Genomic DNA, 14,197 nt, shown 5'->3' on the forward strand with positions numbered 1-14,197 from the left:
ATATAATGTTGGGAGTGTGCATTGTTTTTTGCTTGTGAAAGATCATGTATGCATTCGACTCTCAGGTTCCATTGTGGACAGAGTGGTAGGAGTTGATTCAAAGAATAAAGTGCAGGAGGAGAAAAGGTAAGATGATGAAGTCAAAGGAACGAGCTTGCTCTGGCTCCTACTGTTGAAAGATCACTGGACCGGGAGTTAGAACCTCAAGTTCTAGTCCTCACTCTGCCACTAACTTGTGTGACCTTAGGCAAGTCACTTCACTTGTCTGAACCTCAGTTTGTCTGTGGTACAACAGAGGTAATAATTTCTGACACTTTGCACTCCACAGTAGGTCAGCTGTGTTCATAGCTGGGAGGCACTTTGGCCAAAAGGATTTAGAGCATTGTCTCCCCAGACTCGTATCTCCAAGTCAGGTAGGTAGATTATCTTTCTGCTTTAAGATTCAAACCAGACTGGGATAAAAAGGTGGGAAGGTTGAGTTCGTAGAATCATAGAAGATTAATGCCAGCAGGTATTTTAGAGACCATTCTAGTCCAACCCTCTCATTTTGCTTCTGAGTACACAGAAGCACAGAGAGATTATTTTCCCCAAGGTTTCACTGAACCAAGCCTGGATTCTGGGTTCTGTTTTCACTGTTGTGCTTCAAGGATCTACTTAAAAAGCAAAGTTGATTTGCTCTTGTTACTGGTTGGCGACAAGAAAGCTCTGGCCTGTATCCCAGCAAAGATATGATCAGGACTTTTGCCTGCAGCTTTTGCAGTTCTAAATTCAACATACCATTTCACCTCAATGATTACCTGCCTTTTACTTATGGGGACAACAATCTCCTAGTGCTTATTTAGTGCCTACTAGGAGTTTGCCACTCTGCTAGGTGCTGTGGGTGGGGTTTAGAAAAGATTAAGATCCATTCCCAGCTCTCAAAGAGCCTGGTGTGGGAGACAAGAGTCACAATGAGAGAACAATGGAAGGCAGTATGTGATTCAGAATAAAATGAGTAGTGCAGGCAATAAATGCTGTACAAGTTCAGAGGAGGAAGAGAGCTCCAGGAGCTGAGGGAGGGGGATTGGCGGGAGTGAAATTTTACGTGGGCTTTGAAGGATGGTAGGATTGTTTATGCAAATGTGGGGGAGGGCGCTGAATTTGAGGTTGTGTGTGCGTGCACGTGCTTGGGTGTGTGTACACATGCAAATGCAGGGATGGGTAATAATAGGGAGCACTTAGTGAACACTCTCTATGCACCAGACACTACCTTATGGTCCCCAACATTCAGCTCATTTGACTGTGCATAACCTCATCAATTTGATAATAGTATCTTTCAATTAATAGATGAGGCAATTGAGGCACAGGGAGGTTGAGTAAATTGTCCAAGGTGACACAGCAAGTAAATAATATAAGTGGGGTTAGATTCGAATCCATATCCTAAAAACACTTTGTTATTCTACTTGTAAACCCAGAATAAAATTTTAAGCCACCTAAATGACTGAACAGACACACCCCCCAACACACACCCCCTACCTTGGCTAAGAGGACCTGGAAAGAAAACTTGAAAAACTAGCTCAGGCTGGCCAGATGCGGTGGCTCATGCCTATAATCCCAGCAGTTTGGGAGGCTGAGGAGGGCAGATTACCTGAGGTCAGGAGTTCAAGACCAGCCTGGCCAAAATGGTGGAACCCAGTCTCTACTAAAAATACAAAAATTAGCAAGGCACATGCCAGTAGTCCCACCTACTCGGGAGGCTGAGGCAGGAGAATCACTTGAACCTCGGAGGCGGAGGTTGCAGTAAGCCGAGATTGCACCACTGCACTCCTGTCTAGGGGATAGAGTGAGACTCTGTCTCATGGAGGTTGTACTTTTTTTTTTTTTTTTTTGCTTAATGGGTATAGGAATTCTATTTGGGGTGATGAAAACTTTCAGAAATAGAGTAGTGATGGTTGCACATTGTGAATGTGATTAAAGTCATTAAATTGTACAATTAAAAATCGTTAAAACAACTAGGTGCAGTGGTTCATGCTTGTAATCCCAGCACTTTGGGAGGACGAGGTGGGTGGATCACTTCAGGCCAGGAGTTGGAGATCAGCCTGGCCAACATGGTGAAACACTGTTTCTACTGAAAATTCAAAAACTAGCTGGACATGGTGCATGCCTGTAATCCCAGCTACTTGGGAGGCTGAGACAGGAGAATTGCTTGTACCCAGGAGGCAGAGGTTGCAGTCAGCCAAGATGGCACCACTGCACTTCGGCCTGAGCAATAGAGCGAGACTCCATTTCAAAAAAAAGAAAAGAAAAAAATAGTTAAAACAACAAATTTTATATTTTGCCACAATAAAAAATCATTAGAAACCTTGACAGAAACCATCACAAAATTTCCCATGTTCAAAAAACCTCAAGGACATTCTTCATTATACCCCCTCTCTTTGGAGTTTATGCACAATTGATCAGCATTCACATTAAAATAGAGATCACAAGACTGACAAAACAGACTCTTCGTGACAATAAAATACCAAATTCTAACCTGACCCTGGTATAGCACCACATGACAGAAAGCAGGCCCTGAAGGAAATCAAAGTATTTTACCCCAAAATACATTTCTTTGACATATTTTGAAATGGCCTTGCAAAGCTATCTCTTGTGGAGAAAATCTACATTCTATAGAGAATCTCCTTCCCTTTCCAGGTCCTTTCATGATCCAGGAGAGATTTAACTAAGAGTCGGACACGTTTTAAGGTCCAATAAGAGATTTTACATCTATTCTCTCTGAAGGTTGCTACCTGTAGGCTTCATCTACATAGCAAGAATCTTGGCTTCCACAATACCCGTTATCTTAAGCATTTCTTTCTGCTGACTTCAACTCTTTACTTTAAATAAGCTTAACTTTTTCAACCAGTTGCTAGTCAGAAGTCTTTGAATCCACCTATGACTGTGAGCTTCCCCCAACCACCTGAGATGTCCCGCCTTTCCAGGCTGAGACCAATGTATACCTTACATGTATTGATTTATATCTTTGCCTGTAACTCCTGTCTCTCTAAAATGTATAAAACCAAGCTGTAATCCGACCACCTCGGGCACAGGATCTCAGGACCTTCTGAGGCTGTGTCACATGTCATGGTCCTCACATTTGGTGCAGAATAAATCTCAAATATTTTACAGAGTTTGGCTTTTTTCTTCAACATGCCTGTGAAAAAGGAATTTATGGCTCAATTTAGAAAACTGGCCTGGCTACAGTCATTATTAACCATAGTCATTGTTGCAAACTCGGGACAGTCTAGGCCAAATTCTCAACAGAAGCTCAGCATGGAAATTGGAGGGATTACTGAAGCCATTGGCTAAGTGCTATATCCTAATTCTTGCTTCCTTGAAGATAGCAACTTGAGGTTTTGGGATGCTGTATTCCATTGCTAGGTGCTCCCCAGCTTTGTCCTTAATGTTCCTTGGTTATGTTGCTGAGGATTTAACAAAACACTTAAGGAGAATGAACTAGTGAGCCTCTGAATCAAGCCTTGTTTGTTGTTGTTTATTAATTGGCACTTGTATTACTGGAAAGTGGTCTGGATGCAGACCCCAAGAGAGGGTTCTTGGACCTCTAGCAAGAATTCGGGGCAAGAAAGAATTTGGAGTAAAGTCAAAGCAAGTCTATTAAGAAAGTAAAGGAATAAAGAATGGCTACTCCATAGGCAGAGTAGCAGCTTGGGCTGCTCAACTGATAATTCTTATGGTTATTTCTTGATTATATGCTAAACAAGGGGTGGATTATTCATGAGTTTTCTGGGAAAGGGGTGGGCAATTCTCAGAACTGAGGGTTCCTCCCCCTTTCAGACCATATAGGGTAACTTCTGGATGCTGGTGGGAGTGACTTTTAGCATGCTAATGCGTTATAATTTGCATATAATGAGCAGTGGGGACGACCAGAGGTAACTGTCATCACCTTTTTGGTTTTAGTGGGGTTTGGCCGGCTTCTTTACTGCATCCTGTTTTATCAGCAAGGTCTTTGTGACCTATAATCTTGTGCCGACCTCCTATCTCATCCCGTGACTTGGAATGCCTAACTTTTTGGGAATGCAGCTCAGTAGGTCTCAGCCTCATTTTATCCAGGCCCTGTTCAAGATGGAGTCGCTCTGGTTTTAACGCCTCTGACACTTGGAGAACATCAGGCCTATGGTAGATGTTGTACAAAACTTGGAGTCAGACAAGGCTACCTGGCTGTACTTGTTCGGAAAACCAGACTTGGAAAAAACGGGAGGGCGATGGCCTGATAATACAGTAGATTGCATTTTATGTTTTGAGCCTGGCTTGCAGCCAACATCCAAAAGTGTTTCCTAGGCAAGGTGCCTAACTGTGTTTTTCTGGATATTCTTCTAACTCATCGTGAGTCTTCAATAAATATTAAATAAACATGAGGAAGGTCCTGAGAAGGTCCTTTTACTGACCCTTGTATCAAGAAAAGCAAACAGCCGATCGGTAAAAAGCAGCAGGTAGGAAGAGGGGATTTTATTTCCGTCAGTTGCCCTTATCCAGGTTTTGGGCTTAGTGCTGCTCCTCCACACTCATATAGTCCTGGCTGGCTTTTCCACGCATAGGTTAGGAAGCAACTGCTCTCGGGAGGGGGAAGGGGGGAAGAGGGGGAGGGAAAGAGGTCACGGGAAGCCTCCCTTCCTCCCACTGGCCTACCATTGAAGGCCTGTCAGGAGAAAGGGGAGAAGTGGGAGAGGGAGAGGGTGTGGCAGGGGTGGTCTGTGTGGCAAGAGGTAGAGAGAAAATAGTGGATCAGAGCAGGAGGGGGAGGAGCAGGGAAATGAAGCTCCTGTCCTAGGCACTGAAGTGTGGAGTGGGGCTGTGGCTAGAAAGGGGAGAGAAGATGCCTTTCTGGCCTTGCATGAGTCGTGGCAGAAAGGAGGAATCGCGAAGAGGAGCCGGCCATACCCAGCACACACCCCGAAGCCAAGCTGCTCATTACTAGAAAGGCTTATTCCCCCACAAGAAGTTAGTGCGGGCCAGCTAAGTGCCTACTATGTGTGCAGTATAGAAAGAAGTGCCCTGGAGAACCAGGTCGCGGGAGGCGGAGCCAGTCAACAGGGCTTCACCGAGGGGGCGAATTCTGTACACGGTTGTGAAGGAGGGTGGCTGTGCACGCGTGCAGGCTCCGAGTGCAGAAGACGAGGCAGGCCAGGGAGGAGGCGGAAGGAGGCGGAGCCTGAGCCGGAGGAGGGAGAAGGAGGGAGGAGGAGGAGGAGGGAGAGCCGAAGCCGCGGAGGGTGGGAGGTGTGAATGGTGGACGGGTGAGGGGAGTGCCAGAGGCAGAAAAGGGAAGGAGGCGAGGAGGAGTAGTCGTGGCCCGAGGGCGTGTGGTGGGGCGAGAGCTGAACTGGACGGGAGGAGGGAGGCAGTGGCGGTGGCAGCGGAGAGGGGGAGGAGAGAGGGAGGGGAAGAAAGAGGAAGAGAGCGCGGCTGCTGCAGGGGGAGGAAGACGGGGAGGAGGAGCCGTGCGCCGCGGCGGCGGCCGCCAGGGGAACCGAGCGCCCGGCGCGGAGAGCGCGGGAGCGGAGCAGTAGCCCGATCCGGGGCCGCGGGCCGAGCTGCCGGTGAGTGAAGCCCCGAGGGGCGCGGCGGCCGGTCCCCGGGGCCGGGCGGGAGGCGCGGGAGGTTGCGGCGCCGGGGAGGAGGGAGGGGGGCCGGCTTTAGTCCAGGGGCCGGCTTTAGTCCAGCCCCCGGCTGGCCCGGCCTCCCGCCCTCCCTCTGGCTTCCTCCCTCCGCTGCCTGCGCGAGGGGGGCAGGTCCCGGGCGGGCCGCGGGCTGGGGGTGGTGCTGCCCGGAGGGCGGGCGTCTGGGGCCGGAGGGTGGAGCTGGGGGTTCGGGGGTGTACCCGGGGGCGGGAGGCTGGACAAGGACGGCTCTAAATTGGCTGGAGGGGCCCGTCGGCGGCGAAGTTGCTAGCTGGGGGCAGAGACGGCCACGCGGTTGCAGGAGTAAGAGATCCCTCTGTGGCGAGTGCGTGAGACGAGGAGTCCGGCGTCCCTGCCATCCCCGTCGCCCTCCCCGCCTGCCTGGCCCCGCTAGCTCCTCTCCTTGCCTCCGCGTGTCCCCTAGCTCTGACCCCTTTTGGCTCCCGGTTCGCTGCCGCAGCACTGCCGGGTCTCCTTGGCCCCCGCCCTGACCCTTTCGGCCTCCGGCTTCCCCTGACCCCTGCTTGCTTCGCCACTGCCCCGTTCCCGTTTTCTTCCCTCGCTAGTTACCCCTCCCGCTTCCTAATTCCCGGTGCAATTGCCTCTTTGAGACCTTTTTTTTTTTTTCCTCTCCTTCCTTTTAGATTGGCCAACGGCTCCTTTCAACCCTGCCTCGTTGGTGGCCACTGGAGAAGCGCGGGGGGCTCCCCCAGACAGCCGTGGGGACAAGTTAGAGCCAGCACTTTACCCCGGGCCTTGCGTGTAGCTTCCCCTCCCCTACTCTCGGTGCCCTGGTGTCTGGAGGGGGGTTGTGGGGGTGTGCCCGCCTTACATGGTCCACCACCCGGGCAACCCTCTGGGCTTGTGTTCCATCTCACTCTTGCTTCCTGTACTGTGGTCAAGGGGAACCACTTTGCATCATGTCCCGGTATAGCTACCAGAGTCTCCTGGACTGGCTCTATGGGGGCGTGGACCCCAGTTTTGCAGGCAATGGGGGCCCCGACTGTGCTGCCTTCCTCTCTTGGCAGCAGCGGCTGCTGGAAAGTGTGGTGGTCCTGACCCTGGCTCTGTTGGAGATCCTGGTGGCCCTGCGGCACATCCTGAGGCAGACGAAGGAGGACGGTAGGGGTAGCCCTGGCAGCCAGCCAGAGCAGGTGACCCAGCGGCCAGAGGAAGGCAAGGAGAGCCTGAGCAAGAATCTGCTCTTAGTAGCCCTGTGCCTGACCTTCGGGGTGGAGGTGGGCTTTAAGTTCGCCACCAAGACCGTCATCTACCTGCTCAACCCCTGTCACCTGGTCACCATGATGCATGTGAGTCTGTTGACTTTTTCCTGGGCATCCTAAGTGATAAGAGTCATTTATGTGCTCAGGACACTCCATAGTGTACAGCACCTCATCCCGGCGGGCAGGGGGACCTTTAAAAATGATTTTCCAACGAGTGGCTGCCTTTGTGCCGATTTCAGGTTTGGCTTTCTTTCACCTTTGCACAGTGCGTCAGCCCCACAGTGGAGGTGAGGAACCTTGTGCCTGAACCCTAGGAACGACTGGCACTCACCCTGGCTGCCCCTCCCTTCCAGCCCAGCCCAGCCCAACCCTGCCGTGCCCTGGGCTTTCACAAGCAGGAAGTCCAGCCCCAGCCAGGTGCCCTTTCTGAATCACATCAGTGGACCATGACCCAGCTCCCTTGCCTTCTGTGGTAGTTAATTTCCCAGGGGCCTGGTGACACTCTTTCCTGGAGGTGGTCGCATAAACTTTCTCATCTACACTGTGGTACTTTGGGGAAATACTTTTACAGGTTTCTCTTAATGACTCTTTCATTTGGGAGTGTATGCTCTTAGAGTGAGGTCTGCCTTTGCATTTTGAGGCATTGGAGCAGCACCAAGCTCCTACTAAATGAGTTCTGAAGCAGGTCCCCAGGCTGACATGTGAACTTTGGGCTGGTGATCACTATGGTGAGAGGGTATTTCTTTTTTTGCAAACCTCTCCATCCTATTACTGTCATTCTGTCTCCTGTGGTCATAGTCCAAGGGTGCTTAGGAAGCTGATTTCTTTACCTCATCGACTTCCACCCATTAGCGGTGCTAAGGAAAACAAATGGGATTGAAAAGGCAAGTTGCCAGATACATAAAAATAATCTGGGTGAGGACCAAGAGTGAGACTGTCTGTATTCAGCCTGTGTGGAGAGATGTTCTAAAGCTATAAAATCATGGAGGAGGAGGAAGAGGAGACTGGGAGAGCAATCAGTCTTTTTTAGATTTCAGGCTGTGGAAAACCGGGTGTGTTTTATTCAGGGGCAGTTTTGAAACCTGTCATTAGCATCTTTACTGCCTTTATGTTTGTAGAAGGTTATTCTTTGGAGACTTGTGACAGCCTAGCTTGGGGCAGGAGGTTGAGATTATTATCTCCATTTTACAGGCCTGGAGGGGTTTAGGAATGGCAGGTCATTTGCTTGCAGCCAAAAGATGAATTAGTGCCTGGGTTGGAAAGCAAACTCATCCACCTTGAGGTTGCAAGCTGTCAACCCCAAAGTGAGGGTGGCAGTGGGTGGTGGGGCAGTCCTGTGGGAAGACTCAGGCAGATGAGCACCACACTGTCTACCCATGGCTTGGATACTTGCTTGCACTGTGTTCCTAGGAACTCATTTGATTGCAGGCTTCTGGATGTGGTGAATGACCCCAGCCCCTTCCCTTCTTGCAGATATGGTAAGAAGGTATGGATAACTTTGGAATAAAGTGGCTGTTTTTGATTGGGTGGCTGTAAGCATCGGGGCTGGAGTGGGCAGCATTTTTTAAGAGAGGGCTTCTTAGGAAGTGATGCCATTCACAGGAAGTCCAGGGCTGTCCCAGCTAGACCTTCTGTGTAAATTTGAGCCAGTCTTCTTTCTTTCTTTTTTTATGAATGGGCTTTTTGTTAATGATAGGAAACAACGCATCTCAGCCGATGCTGTGTGAGGCTGTCGGGACAGGAGTGCTTTTTTAGGATGGCAGGTGGTGAGGGTCAAAGGGTGCATCTTCTACAAAGTGGTCTTGAGGCCTCTGGCAATCACATATCTAGAAGGTCAACAAAGGACTAAATTCAGCTTGACTGGAGCTGCGGCTGATGTGATGACGTCAAGACTGGCAACACCATGGTTTTTAGAAGCAAGATTTTTAGAGGCTCTCAGAAGACTCTGGAGACCTAGTGCTGGCATTAATTCATTGTATGACTTTGGAGAAAGTACTCTTCCTGGGCCTCAGTTTGCCTACCTGTGAAATGAGGCAGAGTTGCCCTCCTAGCTCTTGACAGTCTATGTGATTCTTGTCTCCATAAGTCGTAGATGGGTATGCAACAGAGAGCTATTCTGAAATGCTTTTGACCTCCTGTGTGGAAAAAAAGGAAGCTAGTTTCTTCTCTGTGGAAGTCAGGTGGCCAGTCCCCATTCATTGTTTTCTCCCTGTGTCTTCCCAGTAAAGTAAACTCAACTGGGCCATGCTTGGGAACTCATGCAGAGGATGATGGCACTTTAGGACTCTGAAGCCTTAGGATGGGGGCATGGAACAGAGCCATGCCGAGGAGTTCTTGAGCTCCATCAGAATTATGCTTCTTTGCCCTTTTCCCCTAAATCACTGCTTTGTATCATTTAAATAGTAACCCCTGGCATACCAGGAGACCTAGCCTCTGATTAATCCAACTTTCTATACCCTCCATAAGGCTTTTCCTGGGAAGCAGGAATGTATGGATTTTTAAAAGTTGATGAGTCCTAAAAAAAAAAAAATTAACAGCAGATGGTTGGAAATAATTTTCTGTCTTGGTTGCAGCAATGACCAATGATAGTATGTATACCCAGAATACCATAATACCTTGCATTTATCTAACAATTACTGTTTATAAGATACTTTCATATACATTGTTACTTTTAGCTTAGGCCTGGAGAAAGGGATGTTAAAATGTTTCCTGCAACAGTGTATATTCCAAAGAGGAGATACTATGTACAAAGAAATGTTTGGCAAGTGAACTAGCTGAATTAGGCTATGTTGTAGTGGCAAATTCTGTGGAATTTAGAAGTCCTAGCAAGGAAAGAGAGATATTAGCTGAAGTGAAAGGGATAGCTTAGCAGAGACATGTCTGATATGTGTCTCTCAACAGGATGACTCAGTTTTGGCTTTATAAAAAGGCCTTCTTCCTCAGAGAGTCAGTGTAAGTTTGTAACAAGGGAGGTATTGCTTTAGGCCAGGAAATAGATAAGTTGGAGGGAAATTGGTTAGTCTCCGCATCTCTCATTTTTCAGTCTGCAACATATTCATTCCCAAGGCCTTGTTACACAGGCTCTCATCATAGCCATGCTGCCTTTGAGTGACTGCCAACTCTAGTAGCATAAGGAAGGGCAGTACTTGTGTCCAAGTTCTGTTATTGATTAATATTCGTCCTGTCGGATTTCATTTTGGCCTTGTCTGATTTCTCAAACGTGTCCTGGGACTGTAGACTGATACAGGCATGTATGGTTGACCTAGCACTATCTCACAGCTAAGCCTCCAGCCAGAGATATTTGAGTGTTCTCAAGATCAGCAAGCACCAAGGTTACCACATGGTTGCTAAACCCCTTGCTAAATATCACTGGTGTCTATCAATTATACCAATAAGTATTTCTTCAAGCATGGCCAGTCCCTTTTTGCTTATGATTTTGGCAGGTATGGGTGACAGGGAGTGAATTTATGGAGTGACTGTACTGTTTACCAAAAATCACCCAGTAAGTTAGTGGCACAGGTGGCTTTAGAACTGAGCTGCCACAGTGGGAATCTGGCTTAGCAGGAAGAGATTCTCATAGCTATTTAAGTCTTAAAAATCTACAGTTTCTCAGCAGAAGGGTTAAAATGCTAGATAGTTTGACTGATTGTTGTAAAGACTGGTGGTCTTAATTTAGTGGCCCTTTACCCTCCTTGAGTCCAGTTATATTGTCTTTGTCTTAGAAACTTAAGAAAAAGATCCCATTTGGGATGTCTTGTTTAATTGTCCAATTCCTGTTGGTTCTGTATATGTCTGTGCCAACATCTCCTGATTAGGCACAGAACTTAGTGGGGTGCAGCATATGCAGTTTAACCCTCCATGTCTATGCGCCTAAGGCAGGCTGTATCCAGGCTGGACATTTGGCAAAGAATAATTGGTGCTGTTGACCCCTTAGTCCCAAGCTGTTGGTTTTTAGTGAGTAACACTGAATCCCATCCTTTTTTAGAGTTGCTGTAGCTATTTGATTTTTTGTCTTCTTTACAATATATTAGAAATCTAACTTCAACCAAATATGGCTTACCCGCTTTTGGTTCACTGTTTGATTTTCTTACTTCCTCTCTCCTTGCTAAAAGTATAGAATGACACACACTCAGAAAGTCCTGAGCTTTTTGTGAAACCCCTTGCAACTCACTGAATACACACTGTTGCATTCCAGTTGTTATGTGATGAATTTGTTTTAGAGAAGACCTGATGGATTTGAGAAACTTGGCTTTCTGTTTTCCCCCTTGACTTCAGACCAGACACACCTCCTCATTCTCCATCTGTTGTCTGGAGCACTGATTATCATTCCTGCTTGGAACTGAAGTTGGTGGGTAATAGGTACAATAAGGGATCCAGCCATCTGCTGACAGCTTATCAGATGGACTGCGTCCTGTGTCATCAGTCCAGGGGGATACAAGGGGATGATGTTTATATGGGCCTCACTAGTGAGGCATGACATTCCTTTTTAGTTTGTTTCTCCCCCCAAGGAAATTTGCAGAGAATTTTTCCATCTTTCATTGTTACAGTCATTGGGGGCGTCCATATAAAGAGAGGTGCTGTGGATTGGTGAATTCAACAACCCACAGACAGCCCCAGGATTTAAAATTATGATGCTAGTTTTGCTCATGGCTTGCTACAGGAACCTCAGCAAACTATTTAACCTTTTCCTATCTCAGTCTTCTCTGTGAAACGGGCCACATGGAAATGAAGCATTTGAATTCTCTGAATAATTATGTGGTCACTTAAACAGAGAAGCTGGGCAAAGCTGGTCAAAGATGGCAGAAGACCAATACAGTTTCAACTTCAGACTCAGAAACCGACAAAGCTCAACTCCTTATACCTTTCTTGATAGCTTCTAGAAGGCATTCCTCTAATCATTTTTGTTACTTTTCTCTGGATCCTTGCCTGTGTCTGGATACCTTTCTGATGCATGGCATATAAAACTGGACACTAACTCTTACCAGAGGTCCAGCCCACACCAAGCAGAGAGGAAGTATTTTTTTCCCAGTCTTTTCATGCCTTGCACCTGTTAATACAACTCAGCTTGCTTTTAAATAACAGTATGTTGCTGGCCCCTACTCAGTGGATGATCCACAAGCTCACAGAATTTTTATTCCTTTGCCACAGATGGGCCACCTTCTTCTCAGTCTTTGTGAGACTTGCTTTTAGTTTCCTCCCCCTCTGTAAATACTCCCCTGAAGATTCTCCTCTACGAAACCTTTCCATAGGAGCCTGACCTGACTCCATTAACACTTTTTGTCCTTTCCCAGCCGTCTGAATACATGTCAGAATGTTGGGCTCTTTAATGAATACCTTTGTATGCATGTAGGTAATCTGGTGTTTGGCCAGATCATTTGCTTTTTTTGTTTGTTTGTTTTTTGTTTTTGCATGTTTCTTTAATGTTTCTCCACCATTAGTGGGAACACTTTTTTAAAGTAAAGGAGTAGTGGATTTTTCCTTTGTAACTCCTTGCAGAGCTGAATATAATACTGTATATGCACATTAATTGTTTAATGTGTACCTGGATAATGGTGACTGAATGATTGATGGAACTGACTTTTTGCTTTCCTTTTTTCTTTCTCCACTGGTGGCCCTATGTTCCTATTAAGAGAATCTTCCAGCCAGGCACGGTGGCACACGCCTGTAATCCCAGACTTTGGGAGGCTGAGGCAGGCAGATCACGAGGTCAGGAGATTGAGACCATCTTGGCTAACACGGTGAAACCCTCTCTCTACTAAAAATACAAAAAATTAGCCAGGTGTGGTGGCACGCGCCTGTAGTCCCAGCTACTCGGGAGGCTGAGGCAGGAGAATCGCTTGAACCTAGGAGGCAGAGGTTGCAGTGAGCCGAGATCCCGCCACTGCACTCCAGCCTGGGTGACAGAGCGAGACTCTGTCTCAAAAAAAAAAAAAATCTTTCTGCCTGTTTTTTGAAATAGCCACAGGAGTGAGGCAATCTCAGCTCCTGCTCACACATCTTTTTGTAGAATTTCCATCACAAAGAATGGTTATTAGAATCTGTACTCTTGGCCCAAAGTGTCTGTTTGCTTTTCTCCCAATCAGGAAATTACACTGTTGGATCTTGATCTTAATCTCTTGGACATGCCAACTTTCTTGCTTCTTAATATCATATAAATAAAAAATGTTATTAAGCCAGAGACTTACTTTTCCTTTTTCTCCCCTCTTCTCTTTTTCAGTGGATACCTCATTGTTATGCCTCACTGAAATGAAGAGCCAGGTTTCTCTGCTTCTCCTGGTCTTTCATATATTTTGTTAAATTGAGAATGTCTTGTCTCACGTGCTCCTCTCCTGCCAGGAACTGGCTGAGTGAATGCGAAGAGACTCTGGATGTGGAAAGCGGTGATTGTCAAACTTTATTTGTAAAAGAGTCTCTTGGAAGCTTGTTATAATGCGGATACCTTGTTCTCTACACGGTGATTCTGAGCAGGTCTAGGGTGAGGACTGGAATCTGCATTTATACTAGCTCTTGGGTGATTCTAATGCTGGTCAGCCTTGGACCCCACTTTTAGAGACATTATCTAGTGGCTGAAGTAATTAGGTGGGAAGTTGGTTTCAGTGCCCATCCTAATTGAGCATGAGTCTGGGTGATCTGTGGGCAAGGCATTAAGTGTTCTGGTACCATCTCAATACCTGTTAAATAGTGTGATTCAGATTAGAGGATGAGGGCCCCAAGTTATTGTGAAGAGGGTTTTAAGGTAGCTGTAGAGTTCCACTGGCTTGTTTGGTGACTGTTAGTTATGTCAATGGAGTATTTCAACCAGGCCACCTTTATTACCTTCCAGTGATATATGGAATATATCCCTCCAGTCCTTCTATATCCCCCCGCTTTCCAGTCTCTAAGATCTGCAGGGACTAACAAGAGGGAATGTTGACACATGGTTTGTTGTATGCTAACTCTCTGTTTGCAGAACTGTTGTTTTAGATGTTCGTGGGAGTTTATTCTTTCTTGCGTTCACTCAACAGATATTTATCGAATGCCTATTGTGTGCCAAACATTGGTGCCAGGCATTGGAGATTCAAAGAGAAATAAGAAGCAGTCATTGTTGATGTACTTTCAAAAACAAAACCAAAAACAACAAAAAAAGAAGAAGTAGCCTTTGCCTTCATTTTGCTCACAGTTTTGATGAGATGGACAAGGAAATAGATCAACTAAATTACAACATTACATGTATAGTAACAGATTTGAACAAAGCATAGGGGACAGGGGTCTTTTTTTTTCCTAATGCAATTAAGGAAAGCTTCCTAGAAGAGGTGGCATTTGAGCTGGCTCATGTTA

General features: G+C 46.9%; 1 protein-coding gene across 8 annotated transcripts in view; it reads left to right on the forward strand.

The window, feature by feature from the left end:
- Window positions 1–5,381: 5,381 nt before the first annotated feature.
- The window catches only part of TMEM164 (transmembrane protein 164), a 181,267-nt gene continuing 172,451 nt past the window's right edge, over window positions 5,382–14,197 (forward strand). For 3 of the 8 annotated variants that reach the window (XR_010154924.1, XR_010154925.1, XM_016942926.3), the window contains exon 1: window positions 6,455–6,967. Coding sequence is in view for 4 of the 8 variants with exons in the window: in XM_016942926.3 (XP_016798415.1) it covers window positions 6,578–6,967 (390 nt within the window). In the remaining 4 variants the exon portion in view is untranslated. Of the gene's footprint in view, window positions 5,577–5,775; window positions 5,983–6,301; window positions 6,387–6,454; window positions 6,968–14,197 lie in introns of those variants that run through there. The other 5 variants (XM_016942933.3, XM_016942929.2, XM_063804937.1 and 2 more) reach the window with 5 other exon arrangements.

Source organism: Pan troglodytes, chromosome X (assembly GCF_028858775.2).
Source record: "Pan troglodytes isolate AG18354 chromosome X, NHGRI_mPanTro3-v2.0_pri, whole genome shotgun sequence".
In the NCBI taxonomy this organism is placed as follows: Eukaryota; Metazoa; Chordata; class Mammalia; order Primates; family Hominidae; genus Pan; species Pan troglodytes.